The 16547-nt window shown below is 47.3% G+C and overlaps 1 protein-coding gene across 1 annotated transcript; it reads left to right on the forward strand.

Annotated features, from left to right (window-relative positions):
- Positions 1 to 6608: 6608 nt before the first annotated feature.
- EIF2B5 (eukaryotic translation initiation factor 2B subunit epsilon) lies at positions 6609 to 16547 on the forward strand. The gene is made up of 16 exons (XM_060099217.1): positions 6609 to 6833; positions 7923 to 8047; positions 8889 to 9074; positions 9167 to 9344; positions 9836 to 9916; positions 10192 to 10269; positions 10794 to 11106; positions 12204 to 12349; positions 12580 to 12721; positions 12848 to 12949; positions 13126 to 13233; positions 13370 to 13460; positions 13766 to 13889; positions 14609 to 14734; positions 15175 to 15285; positions 15461 to 16547. Exons 1-16 carry the CDS (start codon positions 6624 to 6626, stop codon positions 15518 to 15520), a joined length of 2181 nt encoding a protein of 726 aa, XP_059955200.1. The 5' UTR covers positions 6609 to 6623; the 3' UTR covers positions 15521 to 16547.

The raw sequence follows: 16547 nt of genomic DNA on the forward strand, positions 1-16547 counted from the left end.
ACTAAGCCCGTGTGCCACAACTACTGAGCCTGCGCTCTAGAGCCCCCGAGCCACAACTACTGAGCCCGCATGCCACAGCTACTGAAGCCCACGCACCTAGAGCCCGTGCTCTACAGCAAGAGAAGCCACCACAATAAGAAGCCCGTGCACCACAATGAAGAGTAGCCCCCACTCACCGCAACTAGAGAAAGCCCGCGTGCAGCAACGAAGATCCAACGCAGCCAAAAATAAATAAATAAATTTATTTAAAAATATTTAAAACAGGGCTTCCCTGGTGGCGCAGTGGTTAAGAGTCCGCCTGCCGATGCAGGGAACACGGGTTCGTGCCCCGGTCCGGGAAGATCCCACATGCCGTGGAGCGGCTGGGCCCGTGAGCCATGGCCGCTGAGCCTGCACATCCGGAGCCTGTGCTCCGCAACGGGAGAGGCCACAACAGTGAGAGGCCCGCGTACCGCAAAAAAAAATATATATATATATATATACATATATATATATATATATATGTATATATATATTTAAAACATTTGTGCATCAAGGGACACCACCAACAGAGTAAAAAGGCAATCTATAGAATTGGAGAAAATATTTGCAAACCACATATCTGATAAGGGATTGAAATCCAGAATATATAAAGAACTCCTACAACTCGATGACAACAAAACTGATTTTTTTTAATATTTATTTATTCAGTTGTCTGCGTCAGGTCTTAGTTGCAGCACATGGGATCTTTGTTGCCACGTGAAGAATGTTTAGTTGCAGCATGCAAACTCTTAGTTGAGGCATGTAGGATCTAGTTCCCTGACCAGGGATCAAACCCAGGCCCCCTGCATTGGGAGTACGGAGTCTTAGCCACTGGACCACCAGGGAAGTCCCAACAAAACTGATTTTAAAAAGGGCAAAGGACTTGAACAGACATTTCTCAAAAGAAAATAGACAAATGGTCAATAAGTACATGCAAAGATGATCAACATCACTAGTCATTAGAGAAATGCAAATCAAAACTGCAGTGAGATACCACTTCACACCGATTAGAATGGACATTATAAAATAAAAGTTTTTTCAAAGAAAATAACAAGCACTGGTGAGGATATGGAGAAATTTGAACCCTTGTGCACTGTAGGCCAGAATGTAAAATGGTACAGGTGCTGGAAAACAGCATGGTGGTTTAAGATTAAACTATGCAATCCAGCAATTCTACTTCTGGATATATACCCCCAAAAAAGTGAAAGCAGGGACTCAGATATTTATACACTCATGTTCAGAGCAGAATTATTCACAATAGCTAAAACATGGAAGCAACCGAAGTGTCCATTAACAGATGAATGGATAAGTAAAATGTGGTGTATACATACAGTGGAATATGACTCAGCCTTTAAAAGGAAGGAAATTCTGATGTATGCTACAACATGGATGAAACTTGAGGACAGTTCATGCTAAGCATTATTTCACTTAGCATTCTTTCATGCTAAGTGAAGTAAACTAGTCACAAAAGAACAAGTATTGTTTGATTCTACTTATATGAGGTACTTAGAGTAGTCAAAATCATGTAGACACATAGTAGGATGGTAGTTGCCAGGGTTGAAGGGAGAAGAGGATGGGAAATTATTGTTTGATGGATACAGAGCTTCAGTTTTGCAACATGAAAAGAGTTCTGTGGATGGATGGTGGTGATGGTAGCACAACAATGTGAATGTACTTGATAGCACTGAACTGTACACCTAAAAATGGTTAAGATGGTAAATTTTATATTATGTGTACTTTACCACAATTAAAAAAACAAAACAGGGCTTCCCTGGTGGCGCAGTGGTTGAGAGTCCGCCTGCCGATGCAGGGGACATGGGTTCGTGCCCCGGTCCAGGAAGATCCCACATGCTGCGGAGCGGCTGGGCCCGTGAGCCATGGCCACTGAGCCTGTGCATCCAGAGCCTGTGCTCCGCAACGGGAGAGGCCACAACATTGAGTGGCCCGCGTACCGCAAAAAAAAACAAAAAAACATAAGCCTCAGCTTGGAGGAGCCTGAAATTTGTTCTACTTATTTGTCTAAAGTTGATGAGATTCTCACTTACTGACTGGCAACAACCAGTCATTCATTCAGCAAATATTTATTGAGCATGTGCCATGTGCCAGGTACTCTTCTAGACCTGGGATACAGTAGTGACTATAGCAGACAGAAAGTTCCAATTTTCACAGAGCTTACATTCTAGACTGGGTGATATTCAAGACTCATTTTGAAACCTTAATGGCAATATATTAATTTACAAAAAGAACCAGAACTGACGGTTGACCAAATGGTCTTTTTTTTTTTTTGCTGTACGCGGGCCTCTCACTGCTGTGGCCTCTCCCGTTGCGGAGCACAGGCTCCGGACACACAGGCTCCGCGGCCATGGCTCGCGGGCCCAGCCGCTCTGCGGCATGTGGGATCTTCCGGGATCGGGGCACGAACCCGTGTCCCCTGCATCGGCAGGCGGACTCTCAACCACTGCGCCACCAGGGAAGCCCCCAAATGGTCTTTTAACATATGAAAACATGTTCAACCTCACTCAAACTAAGAGAAATACAGGTCTTCCCTGGTAGCACAGTGGTTAAGAATCCACCTGCCAATGCAGGAGACATGGGTTCGAGTCCTGGTCCGGGAAGGTCCCACATGCCATGGAGCAACTAAGCCCACGCGCCACAACTACTGAGCCTATGCTCTAGAGCCCGTGAACCACAACCACTGAAGCCCGCATGCCTGGAGCCCGTGGTCCGCAACAAGAAAAGCCACCGCAATGAGAAGCCCGCGCACTGCAACAAAGAGCAGCCGCTGCTCTCTGCAACTAGAGAAAGCCCGAGTGCAACAACAAAGTCCCAGTACAGCCAAAAATTAATTAATTAATCTTTTTTTTAAAAAAGAGAGAAAAGGGGCTCCCCTGGTGGCGCAGTGGTTGAGGGTCCACCTGCTGATGCAGGGGACATGGGTTCGTGTCCCGGTCCGGGAGAATCCCACATGCCGCGGAGCGGCTGGGGCCGCGAGCCATGGACGCTGAGCCTGTGCGTCCGGAGCCTGTGCTCCGCAACGGGAGAGGCCACGACAGTGAGAGGCCCGCGTACTGCAAAAAAAAAAAAACAAGGGAGAGAAAAGAATCAAAATAAAATAAAATTAATTTTTTTTAAAAAAAGGGAAATACAAATTAAAACTACACTTCGTTCCCCTATAGACTGACAGAAAGTCGAAACTGTTGACAACACACTCTGTTTGTGAAGCTGTAGGGGAACAAGCACTCTCATACACTGCCAGTGTCAGGGCAAAATGGCACATTTTCCATGGATAGCCATTAAGTAATATAACACCATGAGCAATTAAGTCTCAGCAGGTTTCCCAGTGAGTTCAACAGCATATCCCCTGCCATGGGAATTGAATTCAATTTGAACCAGTCACTCTCCTTTAAGAACAAATTCTAAGAAATAAATGCAAATGTATAAAGATATCAATAGGAAGATGCTAGTTGCAGCATTATTTGTAATAGCAAAAACTGCAAAAAAATCTGAATGCTTACCAGTTGAGAAACGGTTGGATAAATAATGGTATATGCATACTACAGAATGTTATGGAATCACTGAAAATAGCTAGGTTTGTCTACATTCCACCATATATTAAATAAAAATCAAGTTGCAGACAAAAATGCATCATCATAATATTAGCTAATACTTAAGTTGTACTGACAATGTGTCAACAGTGTTCTAAGGGCTTTTCAACCTTATGAGGTAAGTACTGTTATTATCCCATTTCAAACATGAGGAAGTCCAGGCATAGAGCGATTGTGTAACCTGCCCAAGAATAAACAGCTAGTAAATGACTAGAGGCTGGAATGGAACCCAGCTCTGGGGATTATATGCTAGGGTACCACATTTTGCTTACCTATTGATACACTTGGGTTGCTTCCATGTTTTAACTATCATGAATAATGTTGCTATGAGCATGGATGTATAAATATCTGTTTGAGTCCCCGCTTTCACTTTTTGGGGGTATATATCCAGATGTAGAATTGCTGGATCACATAGTAATTCTGTGTTTCATTTTTTGAAGAACCACCATACCGTTTCCCACAGTGCCTGTACCATTTTACATTCCCACCAACGGTGCACAAGGATTCCAATTTCTCCACATCCTCACTAATGCCTCTTACTTTCTGGTTTTTGGTTTTGGGTTTGGTTTGTTTGTTTTGATAACAGTCATCCTAATGAGCATGAGGTGATATTTCATTGTAGTCTTGATTTGCACTTACCTAATGATTAGTCATGTTAAGCACTTTTCATGTGCTTGTTGGCCATTTGTATACCTTCTTTCAAGAAATGTCCATTCAAGTCCTTTGCCCATTTTTGTTTTGTTGTTGTTAAGTTTTGAAGCAAAAAATAAAAAAAACAACAACAGGTCGAGAAAGTCTCCTTAAGACCCATCCATTAAAACCTTATCCATCCAGCTACCTGTCTACAGAATTACAAGGCCTGGATTTACCACTCACATTTTCAGAGGTGTCAGGAGTCATTTAAAATTTTCTACAATTGGACCTATTTCCCATACCCTCAACACACCCACACGCAACCCCCTCGTGTGTGTGTGCTCGCACAAATTACTAGTCCTGTTTGTTTACTCACCCATCTTGTCTCGTTCTTCCTGTGAATTTGTAGGACAGTGGAACACCTTCTACTACAATGTACACTCATTTTAATTGAAAACTTTTACTGAGTTGCCTTCTGCCTTTCCTTCTCCAGGCTAAATTTTCCAAAATTCTGAAGAAACAGTTTTCGCTCAACGCTCTTATTAACTAGTAAAGGGAAGAAATGACAGACTCCTCGGACCCACGAGGAGGGTGCCTGAGTAACGCGGGCCAAGCCAGAGCCGCCAGAGCCGCCAGACAGAAACAAACCTCAGCCCTTGGAACTCTGAATCCAGACATGCAACGCGGCCATGGGTGGTAACGACGCTTGCAGAAACTTTGAGGAATCGATGGTGGAACTCCGACAGTTCTCATGCTGGAAGAGCACGGTGCCTTGCTGGCAAGTTCCTTGTCCACCAAAGGACACCCAAGCTGCCTCACCTCGCTTCCACAACGTTCCCAAGGTCCCGCACTTCCGCAGGCCTGGCTTACTCGCTGCAGCCCACTGCCTCTTTCCCCATCTGGTGCCGCGCCTCTCAAGACTCGGACCTTGCGGCTTACATCCTCCAGGCCTACTCAGCTTTAGAGTGTTCGTGGTTCCACCTTTATTTCCAATCTGATTAAGGCACAGAGTAGAGTTTCAATAAATGCTGATAGGCTGAATGAATGAATAAATGAAGACATCATAAAATAATAAATTTTTATCCACACATGGCAGAAAGATGGTGGAGCCATGACGTCACATGGATCGGGTTCCAACACCAGTTCTTCCACTTACTAGCTTGGTGAACTTCACCCCAATGAGACTTGAAGAAATGTTTGTTGGGGCTTCCCTGGTGGCACAGTCGTTAAGAATCCACCTGCCAATGCAGGGGACACAGGTTTGAGCCCTGGCCCGGGAAGATCCCACATGCTGCGGAACAGCTGGGCCTGTGCGCCACAACTACTGAGCCTGCGCTCTAGGGCCCACCAGCCACAACTACTGAGCCCACGTGCCACAACTACTGGAGCCCGTGTGCCTAGAGCCCGTGCTCCACAACAAAAGAAGCCCCCGCTCTCCACAACTACAGAAAGCCGGCACGCAGTAACAAAGACCCACAGCAACCAAAAATACATAAATAAAATAAATTTTTTTAAAAAGAGGTCTTCCCTGGTGGCTCAGTGGTTGAGAGTCCGCCTGCCAATGCGGGGGACACGGTTTCGTGCCCCGGTCCGGGAAGATCCCACATGCCGTGGAGCGGCTAGGCCCGTGAGCCATGGCCGCTGAGCCTGTGCGTCCGGGGCCTGTGCTCCGCAATGCGAGAGGCCACAACAGTGAGAGGCCCGCGTACCGCAAATAAAAAACAAAAAAAAATAAAAATGTTTGTTGAACGAATGAATAAAATGTTCTCTCAGAGATGTGTGACGAACTGCGATAATGCTTGTATCATTCCCCGCCACGATCAGCGCTTAACAGAATTACTACTCTCCCTTCTATTCCACGTTCTGTATTTATGTAGACTGAGTGCCCTGAGGGAAAGGAATGTCTGACTCGGTTCTGAGCTCCTCAGGGTGCCGGGTCACATTAGGTGATGAGAATGAAAACGGAGGACCACAATTTTTAACATGCTCGGGGCGGAGAAGATTACACATCCAGAAAGGATCTGGCCGCTTCGCAGAGACCACGAGTCTCATTATCCCCCAAGAATCTCAGCTTGCTCACGAACAAATGACGGCCGTTGATACTTGAAGATGGAGTCTGCAGTCCACAGGCCCCCAACCCCGGACGCCTCAACATGCGGCCACCAGCGCCGCAGGGTCCCACGCCGTGCTCCTTGCTGCTCGGCCTTCTGGCAGGGCTAGGGGAGACGCTTGCGCACTCCTCTCTCCTCAGCTCCTCCCGCCCTCCCTTCGCTAGCGCTTCGCATTTCGAGTGCTGGATCTTTTTGTCCCCTACTGCGTGCCGTGGCAGTTTCCGAGCGGAAGTGGTGACTGTGAGAGAAGAAGATGGCGGCCACCGTGGTGGCGCCGCCTGGTGTGGTGGCCGGTCGGCCCAACAAGCGCAGCGGCAGCGGGCTGGCAGGCGGTGGCAGCGGCGGCGGCGGCGGTGAGGCAGCCAGAGGGGCGGAGGAGGAACCGCCGCCGCCCCTACAAGCAGTTCTGGTGGCCGACAGCTTCAACCGCCGCTTCTTCCCCATCTCCAAGGACCAGCCTCGGGTGAGCGCCGCGCGCGAAAGCTGCCAGAGGGCCCGGAGGTGGCGGCGCTAGAGCAAGTTATCTTTTCGGCTGCCTAGTGAGGCGCGCTCTGGAAGGACTTGTGTCCACTGTCTTTCCCAGAAATCGGGTTTATCTGGTTAGGAGGAAGGCGGAGAGACCGTCTAAAGCCCTGAAGACTGCCTGACCAAGTGAGTGGCTGGCAGATTTGGGCACTCTCCACCTCAGGTTTGGGAGGCCTGCAGAGGCTAATGAAGAAGCACTGCTTGTGAGAAGCCTTCACACGGGGATTCAGTGTCTCAAGAGGAGGCTGCGCCGCTCTTATGTAGAGGAAAGAGAAATCCTTAGGTGAAAGGGACTGTCACCTCCTTTTGCCTCCAAAAGGGAGGTCACGTGCCTAAAAAAAGAGCAGGCTGGTCTGATTGCATAGTAACAGCTGTTTTGTGCTTTTTTTCTTTTCAGGTTTTAGTGACAGCTAGTACTATCTGTCAAAAGGAGAACAGAACGGGTTCAGTGGCTGGTTGCCCGCATCCCCAGTATTGTCTAGACACTGGGGAACTGGACTGAGCTAGCCTAGGGATTGCTGGGTCATTCAGCAGTCCCCAGTTCAAAGAAAAGGACTTGCATTCAGTTCAGGAAAAACCTCTTTGACTCCCCACTCCCTCTAAATAGTCTAATGGCTGTTTATTTTGTATAGTTGATTGGGATGGCTAGTCCCTGACTCTTAGAAAGGGGTCAAGGAAGGAAATTTTATGGGAAAAAAAGCATTAGTGGCACTTAAGCTTCTGGAGATGTAATTGATTTCTATATTATCCTTTGTCAGGGGTAGTCTGCTGTTCTATACCAGCTCTGTGTCTGATGCTAAGCAAGTAGATTCCATTCCTACTATATCCAGATTGCAACCCATTAGACTCTGATATTTAGAGTATGCCATGAACATCAAAGGCAGCAGCCTGATTAGTTTTAAATAGGAAAGATAAAGTAAAACTAGTGTTTGAAAATACTGATAGAGGAGTGAAAATTGTGGTTGAAATGGGGGAAAGAATGATACTCAGAGGACCCTCATGACTTTTTTTCATCTCCTACCCTCAGGTCCTCTTGCCCCTGGCCAATGTGGCGCTAATTGACTACACTCTGGAATTTCTGACCGCCACAGGTGTACAGGAAACCTTTGTCTTTTGTTGCTGGAAGGCTCCCCAAATCAAGGAACATTTATTGTAAGGCTCTGCAGCTTTTCTTTCAATGTTTCACCATTTTTTCCCAGTTTCCTTAGGATGGGTATAACTAAATAAGAGGAGATTATGAGGGAGAAAAATGTGTCTGTTTGGATCCCATCATAAGGTCTAAGGGCATTCTCTTCACTTAAGAGGTGAGCAGCTGAAGCTGTGACAAAGATTAAAGAATAGCATTTGGATTTTTTCTGAGTCTCACTTACAAAGTTTGGACCCAATGGGTTTTGCTTTTTATTTAGTGGCTCCAATATGCAAGTTACAAGAGTAATATCTTTGTTTTTCCACTGAGCTTCTAAATATTGAGCTCTTCCTCATCTTTGTATTCCTGGTGCCTAGCTTAGTACCACGCACATAGTAAACACTTAACAAATGTTTAGCGAAGTGTTTTTGAAAAAGAGTGAATCTCAGGACTTATGGAAGCTTAGGAAATAAAGACTAGGATGTTAGCATGGTCTCCATCAAACAGCTCCTAAATTTGGTATGAGCTTTAGAAGGAGAAAAGTGGCATGAAATGTGTGTTCCCAGGATACTTTGTATAACCTAAGTCTCAGCGGGATTTTTAGTTCAAATCCATGTTTAGGGACAGGGGTCAGGGTATGGAGAGGAAATAGCCATGTTTCTCTAACCCGTAAAACAAGACTAGTGACAGACTATGCTGAAACCATTAATTATAGTTCATAAACCTCTTTGAAGTCAAGGACGCTGACAGGAACCCCAAAAAAGCCATAGCAAAGGAGTGTGAATGTTGAATGGGGAGAAAAAATAGGGAAGCTCTGCATGATCTTTATGCTTGGTTTACTCATCCCCCTCACCTCCCTTCCTTTAGGAAATCCAAGTGGTGCCGCCCTACATCCTTCAACGTGGTTCGAATAATTACATCAGAGCTATATAGATCACTGGGGGATATTCTCCGTGATGTTGATGCTAAGGCCTTGGTGCGCTCTGACTTCCTTCTGGTGTATGGGGATGTCATATCAAACATCAATATTACCAGAGCCCTGGAAGAACACAGGTCAGGATGGGAAAATGGTAGAGATGAGGTTTGGGACCAGCAGAGCCCTAAGACTGCTTTTTTGCAACTCGTCTCCCTCCTATCCTTTACAGGTTAAGGCGGAAGCTGGAAAAAAATGTATCTGTCATGACAATGATCTTCAAGGAGTCATCCCCCAGCCACCCAACTCGTTGCCATGAGGACAATGTAGTAGTGGCTGTGGATAGTGCCACAAACCGGGTGCTCCATTTCCAGAAGACCCAAGGCCTCCGACGTTTTTCTTTTCCTCTGGTGTGTGGGTATCTGGGGTCCTTGAGGTGGGAAAGTGACAGGCTTCAGCAGGAGAGATGAGTTAAAGTCCTTGTAGGGGCTTCCCTGGTGGCGCAGTGGTTAAGAATCCACCTGCCAATACAGGGGACACGGGTTTGAGCCTTGGTCCAGGAAGATCCCACATGTCACGAAGCAACTAAGCCCGTGCGCCTCAACTACTGAGCCTGCACTCTAGAACCCATGAGCCACAACTACTGAGCCTGTGCTCTAGAGCCCGTGAGCCACAACTACTGAGCCCACGCGCTGCAGCTACTGAAGCCCGCACGCCTAGACCCTGTGCTCCACAACAAGAGGAGCCACCACAATGAGAAGCCTGCGCACCGCGACAAAGAGTAGCCCCTGCTTGCCACAAGAGAAAGCCCGCACGCAGCAATGAAGACCCAACGCAGCCAAAAAGAAAATAAATTTATTAAAAATAATAATAACAAAGTCCTTGTAACTTCTCCCCATAGAGCTTGTTCCAGGGCAGTGGAGATGGAGTGGAGATTCGCTATGATTTACTTGATTGTCATATCAGCATCTGCTCTCCTCAGGTGAGCTCCTCAGGGCCAAGGCTGCACATCTGAAGAGTAGAACTCTGAGGGTGTATTATCACCCCCTTAAAAGGCCAGGGTATATTTCTTCTCCTTCTTTCTCTTATCTACAGCAAATAGGTGCTATCATCTTGACCCCAGTATCTCACTGGCAGACTTTTTTGGGATTCTGGCCCATATCCTGCTGTCATAGTGTCTGATAGGTCTCTGGGGGGCTTGTGTTTGCTTCCAGAGAATAGTGCTTAACTTTGGCCCCCTCTGACTTCCCCACACAGGTGGCTCAACTCTTTACAGACAACTTCGACTACCAAACTCGAGATGACTTTGTGCGAGGCCTGTTAGTAAATGAGGAGGTAAGAAAAGTCTCCCAATGCCTCTTTAGAAGAAGGCTGTGATTTTATCTCAATGCTGATAAATTTGGTCCCCCTTTTTTTTTCTCTCTCCATTTGCTTTTTTATTCTGCCCATTTTTAGGGCACAATAGACCCTACTGACACACAAAAGCAAAAGATTCATTTGTGGTTTTTGGCAGATCCCCAGTACCATCTGACCACCAGTGACGTGCTAAAAACATCTCAAGATCAACAGATTAATTGCTAAAAACATGAACATCCACCGTTACACATAATGTGAAAGTTTGTTTTCCCTTGGGCAGGTTTGGGGGAGTTTTGGTCCCCTTTTATGTTTTGTTAAACCTTAGGAGAAAGGAAAAGAGCTGGAGAGGAGAGGGAAGCAGTATACAGAGAACAGTCTCAGGCCGCTTGGCTGTGCCAGTGAGAGGCAGTAGGAAACTTCAGAAAGTTAGAATAGAATTATACCTGGGATGTTCTTTCTCTCTCGCTTGCTTGGGTGACCTCTCTTTTTTTCTCCTCATTCAGATCTTAGGAAACCAGATCCACATGCATGTGACAACTAAGGAATATGGTGCCCGGGTCTCCAACCTACACATGTATGCTGCTATCTGCGCTGATGTCATCCGCCGATGGGTCTACCCTCTCACCCCAGAGGCGAACTTCACTGACAGCACAACCCAAAGCTGCACTCACTCCCGACACAACATCTACCGAGGGCCTGAGGTCAGCCTGGGTCATGGCAGCATACTGGAGGAAAACGTGCTCCTGGGCTCCGGCGCTGTCATTGGCAGCAACTGCTCCATCACCAACAGTGTCGTTGGCCCCGGCTGTCACATTGGTGAGTACAGGTGGGGAGGTCAAGCTGGCCACCCTAGGAGCAGGAACTTGGGGGAACCCTACGTTTCCAGAAAAGGATACAGAGGGATAGTCCCAGAGAATAAGGAGCTAGAGTGGCTGCCTTAATAAAGGAAGAAATAGGGATGTAAAAACAGTGATGCTTTAACTTGTGGCCTGTGAGCCTGTTATTGGGTGACTCTTCACATTCCAGGGTACCCTATATTCACATTCAGGACCAACTGGATAATTAACATACAATAATAACATCTGTTTAGTGCATTGCAGTTTACAAAGGGCTTCTGCATACATTATTAAAAACCTTGTGAGGGGCTTCCCTGGTGGCGCAGTGGTTGAGAGTCCGCCTGCCGATGCAGGGGACACGGGTTCGTGCCCCGATCCCGGAAGATCCCACATGCCGCGGAGCGGCTGGGCCCGCGAGCCATGGCCGCGGAGCCTGTGTGTCCGGAGCCTGTGCTCCGCGGCGGGAGAGGCCACAGCAGTGAGAGGCCCGCGTACAGCAAAAAAAAAAAACCTTGTGAGGTAGGTATTCTTTACAGATAAGTTTATAGATAAACGAAAAAGCTGTAAGGTTGTCTCACCCAAGGTCATAGCTAATAAGAGGTAGTGCTGGGACTTGAATCTGAGTGCTCTGATTTTAAGTCCAGTGTTCTTTCTACTCTTAGTAACTTGCTTTGGTTATAAGAAAGTGATGCTTCTAATGGAACCACCCCTTTTAAAGAAGAACAATAAGTTTCTAATTCTAAAATGTACAAGAAGAGGTGGAATAATTTGGTTCTACTTTTAGGCATGGATTTAATTCTAATAAGGTTCTTGAGCTCAAGGGGTCCTCAGAAATCTTAAGGGTTCTCAGATTTTTAAGTCCAGTATATAGTCTGTAATTGTTGTAAACCTGGTGGAGGGTAGTCAGGTGTCTCTGGCCCAAGCTTAGAGAGGGAGAGGGTATTCCTGGTGAATGGGGATGGAGTAGTAGAGCTGGGTGGGAGCTGTGCTGATGTCAGTCAGCCCCATTCTCCACCAACGGCCCTGGTCTGGAACTGGGGCCCTGGGTGACCAGGAATCCTTCCTGTCCTGAGCCAGGTGATAATGTGGTGCTGGACGAGGCCTTCCTATGGCAGGGCGTCCGAGTGGCTGCTGGAGCACAGATCCGTCAGTCTGTGCTCTGTGACAATGCTGAGGTCAAGGAAAAAGTTATCCTGAAGCCACGCTGTGTCCTCACTTCCCAGGTAAGACCTGTTCCACACTGCACATAGGCCCCAAGTTGAGTGGTGGTTATGCTGAGCTAGAAAGGGGCCTTAATGTCCACCCAGTCCAGCCTGAATTGAGAGTCCCAATCCAGTGGTTTCATTTGCCTTCTACTTGGCTTGCCAAAAAAAAGTCACTCTGATTTTTCAGAATGTACTTTTCCCCAACACACTAATCAGTCTGTGCCACCCACTCCTTTTTTCTCCTCCAGGTGGTGGTAGGCCCAGATATCACGCTGCCTGAGGGCTCGGTGATCTCTTTGCACCCTCCAGATGCAGAGGATGATGAGGATGATGGTCAGTTCAGTGATGATTCTGGGGCTGACCAAGAAAAGGAGAAAGTGAAGCTGAAAGGTGTGAGGCTCAGCAGGTGTGGGGCATCTATCTGTGTGTCTCTCTGCACCATAGAAAAACCAGTGTTTCCCCCTAAGGGGTTGGTGCTTCTACTGGGCCTTTGCTAAAGATCCGTGCCTTTTCCAGGTTACAATCCAGCAGAAGTCGGAGTTGCAGGCCAGGGCTACCTCTGGAAAACAGCAGACATGAACATGGAGGAAGAGGAGGAACTACGGCAGAATCTGTGGGGTGAGCTAAGCCTTATTCCTGCCACCCACCTTCTAAATCAGATTATTTTGAGGGAGATTGAACACTTCAGAATCAGACTACTTGTTCATTATTTTTGCAGACAGAGCAGATATATTGCTCTCTGTCAATGGCTCTTTCAATATTTTTCTCTTTTCTCACCCTTCATGGATTCTCAGGGCTCAAAATCAACATGGAAGAAGAAAGCGAAACTGAAAGTGAGCGAAGTATGGATTCTGAAGAGCTAGATAGCCGGGCAGGCTCCCCACAGATGGATGACATCAAAGGTAAGTGGCCAGGGGAGCAGTGTCTGGGACAAAAGAGGAAAACCTCCAGTTTGGTTGGGCATAAAGTCAGAACTGGATGACGTAAAGCATCCTGGAGTGATATTGGCCCATGAACTTATTCTTGCTTTGATTTTAGTGTTCCAGAATGAAGTCCTGGGAACGCTACAGCGGGGCAAGGAGGAGAACGTTTCTTGTGACAATCTAGTCCTAGAGATCAACTCTCTCAAGTAAGAGCAGCTCTTCCTTATTCTCGTCTCCTCGGGGTAATCCCACGCAGGTGTAGGTTCTCTCCTACTTCTTCCCCAAATAGGAACCTGTTCCCGCGACATCCCAACTGGACAAGGCCGGTAGCATTTGGAGCAAGGAGAACATTATGTTTTTGCCTCAGCATAGACTTCCTCCTTCCAAAACCCTCTCTTTCCATGTTGTTCCATCTGACTTTCTCTCCCCCAGTGTCCTGCCAAAGTCATAGTCCTACAGTATGCTGAAAAGGGTCAGTGAAGGCCCTGGTGTCACCCCAGTCTCCCCACAGGTATGCCTACAACATAAGCCTGAAGGAGGTGATGCAGGTGCTGAGCTATGTGGTCCTGGAGTTCCCCCTGCAACACACGGATTCCCCACTCGACCCAAACCGCTACTGTGCCCTGCTGATTCCCGTAAGCAAAGATTGGGGCTGGGTACAAGGGGTTGGGTGGAGACAGGTATACATCCTTACTGGGCTTCACTTTAAAGGAAATCAGGAGTAGAAGGTCTTGTGAGATACATGTTACTTGTGGTTCCTTTCTCCTTGCCTCTGGACACAGATTAGGTTCTAGGGCAGGTTTGGCTGGTCCAGGGGAGTCAAGTTAGGTTCAATACTGAGTGGCCTTTGAGATTCCAGTATTCAGACGGTACTAGACCCCAAAGCTATACCCAGAATAGACCTGGACTGTCATACTGTCTGACTGAAAATGATTTGACCCAGAATGAGGTGAACCTTTAGGCTGGAAACAGGTATTCTGTGGGAGCCTGCAGCATCTGACCCCCTTCACCTTCCCTAGGAAATTTCTTTTTCCCCAGTCCTGACTGCCAGCACTCCCAAGTCTCTCTGACATAATTCCACAGGACCTGTATCATCTCCCTCTTGTCTTTTTTTCTTTTTTTAAAAAAAATTTTTTAATTTTTGACCTTTCCATGTAACTTGCAGGATCTCAGTTCCCCAGCCAGGGATTGAACCTGGCCCATGGCAGCAAAAGTGCCAAAATCTAACCACTAGACTACCAGGGAACTCCCCGTTTTGTCTTGAAAGACCCATGTTATCAATATTGATTTTCTTTGCTGTCCAGGTGTAGGTGCATGCTCAGGAATATATTGCAACTTCTCCTTTCTTCCACAGTTGCTCAAGACCTGGAGCCCTGTTTTTAGGAACTACATAAAGCGTGCAGCTGATCATTTGGAAGCATTGGCAGCCATTGAGGACTTCTTCCTGGAGCATGAAGCTCTTAGTACTTCCATGGCCAAGGTGAATACCACGTCAAGCCCCACAGTCCTGCATTTACTTTGAAACAGGCCTTGGTGACCTCCATGGAGACACAAAATAGACTGACATGAATCCGTATGGAGTTTGGTTAACAGCTTCATCCACCCCTAGTGTTGTGCTTATTGCTGGGATAGCACACCTTGGAGCCAAACTAGTAAGGCATCCATTTGGAGGTTGCCCTGGGAATGTGCAAAGCACTACCCAGCAATAGTTCCAGAAGTCAGACCTGTCCCAGTATCAGAGTGAACAGCTCATTCTTACCTGTTTTGGAGGAGGCTGCTCCGTGTGTAGAAGGAGGCTGAGGGCCTGGTAGAGAGGCACTAGATTTTGCCTCCTCTTCCTCTGTTATCCATTATGTCTCACTGAACCCTGCAAGGCCCCTGAGATCTCATCTCCTCTGCTGGCCTTCTGCCCTTCTGCAGGTACTGATGGCTTTCTACCAGCTGGAGATCCTGGCTGAGGAAACAATCCTGAGCTGGTTCAGCCAAAGGGATACAACTGACAAGGGCCGGCAGTTGCGCAAGAACCAGCAGGTAAGTCAGGCTGCCTTCCTGTCACTGCAGTGGTTGCCTGGTTCCCTGGCTCCTGGCCTTAGACTCCAGGTGGTTGGTCCCTGGGACTCTGGTTGTTAGAGCTGTTTATCTGCTAAGGAGAAAAGGAGGGTTATGTGCCCCTCCCTCAGTAGCTCTCCGCTCTGCTTCCTTACAGCTGCAGAGGTTCATCCAGTGGCTAAAAGAGGCAGAAGAGGAGTCATCTGAAGATGACTGAAGTCGCCCTACCTGCTCCTGTGGGTGTGGTTGATTGCCCTCCTGGTTTCTGGGCCAGGGCGAGTGAGAGGCTAGTTGCAGAAGGATGAGTGACCACCATCTGAGCTGAGACTTAAAGGAGCAGAGGCTGGAACTACAGTATTCTTCCCACCGCCAGCAGCCATGTGCCTCCCATCCTGACTGGGGAGTTGAGATGAGGGAAGTTGGGCTGGATAACAGCTCTGCCTAAGGAGGAGCTAGGCAGGCCCTGCAGTTAGAGGAAGGCCAGAGGAACAGCTTTGTGCTCTGGTTTCCCCTCAGGGAACAGCAGAGAGCAGTTGGCCCTCTCTGTTGCTTGTATTTGTTAATATTAAAAAACAGAGAGGGGTATATTTGGTTTCTCTCCAACTCTGACTGATCAGCAGTTGAAGTAGGTCAACAAAGAGTTCTGAACCTCTGGTGTGGTAGCCTTTCTTAACACCTGGTGGAGAGGGAGAAGAGGGGTGTTATGGCCACTAGGTGGGACTGTGGTGCCTCGCTAGTTGACCATTGCCATGGCCGTGGTGGTAGAGGGCCTAGATTCTTTTCCAGACTTTGTGGGCCAATTTGTGGTCCTGGAGTGGTGTGCCTGAACCTAGTTCTGTAGAGAGTCCTAATCCGAACACTTTTCTGTCAGAGGGTGATGATGCCAAGCATATGTAAAGTCCATTAACCACTGCCAGTCTGTCACATGCTTTGTCCATTTGATCCAGTACTACTGTCAGAGAAGCTGGGCTACTTTTCATCTTATAGATAAGGGAATTTGCTCAAGGACTCATGACTCTTCACGGGTAAAGCTAAGGACTGAGCCTCATAATCCAGAATTCTTTTTCCTTCAGCATATTCAGTGTCTCAGTGAAGGGAAATTGCCCCCAGAGGCAAATACAACCCCAAGCCAGCAATGGATATCCTAAGAACAGAGGAAGAACCTGTGAAATGGGCTGTCCCCTAATATTGAGAGTATCTACTGCATGACAGACATTTGTTTTTTATATACATTCATTCATTCA

The sequence above is a fragment of the Mesoplodon densirostris genome, chromosome 5, assembly GCF_025265405.1.
Source record: "Mesoplodon densirostris isolate mMesDen1 chromosome 5, mMesDen1 primary haplotype, whole genome shotgun sequence".
Lineage (NCBI taxonomy): Eukaryota > Metazoa > Chordata > Mammalia > Artiodactyla > Ziphiidae > Mesoplodon > Mesoplodon densirostris.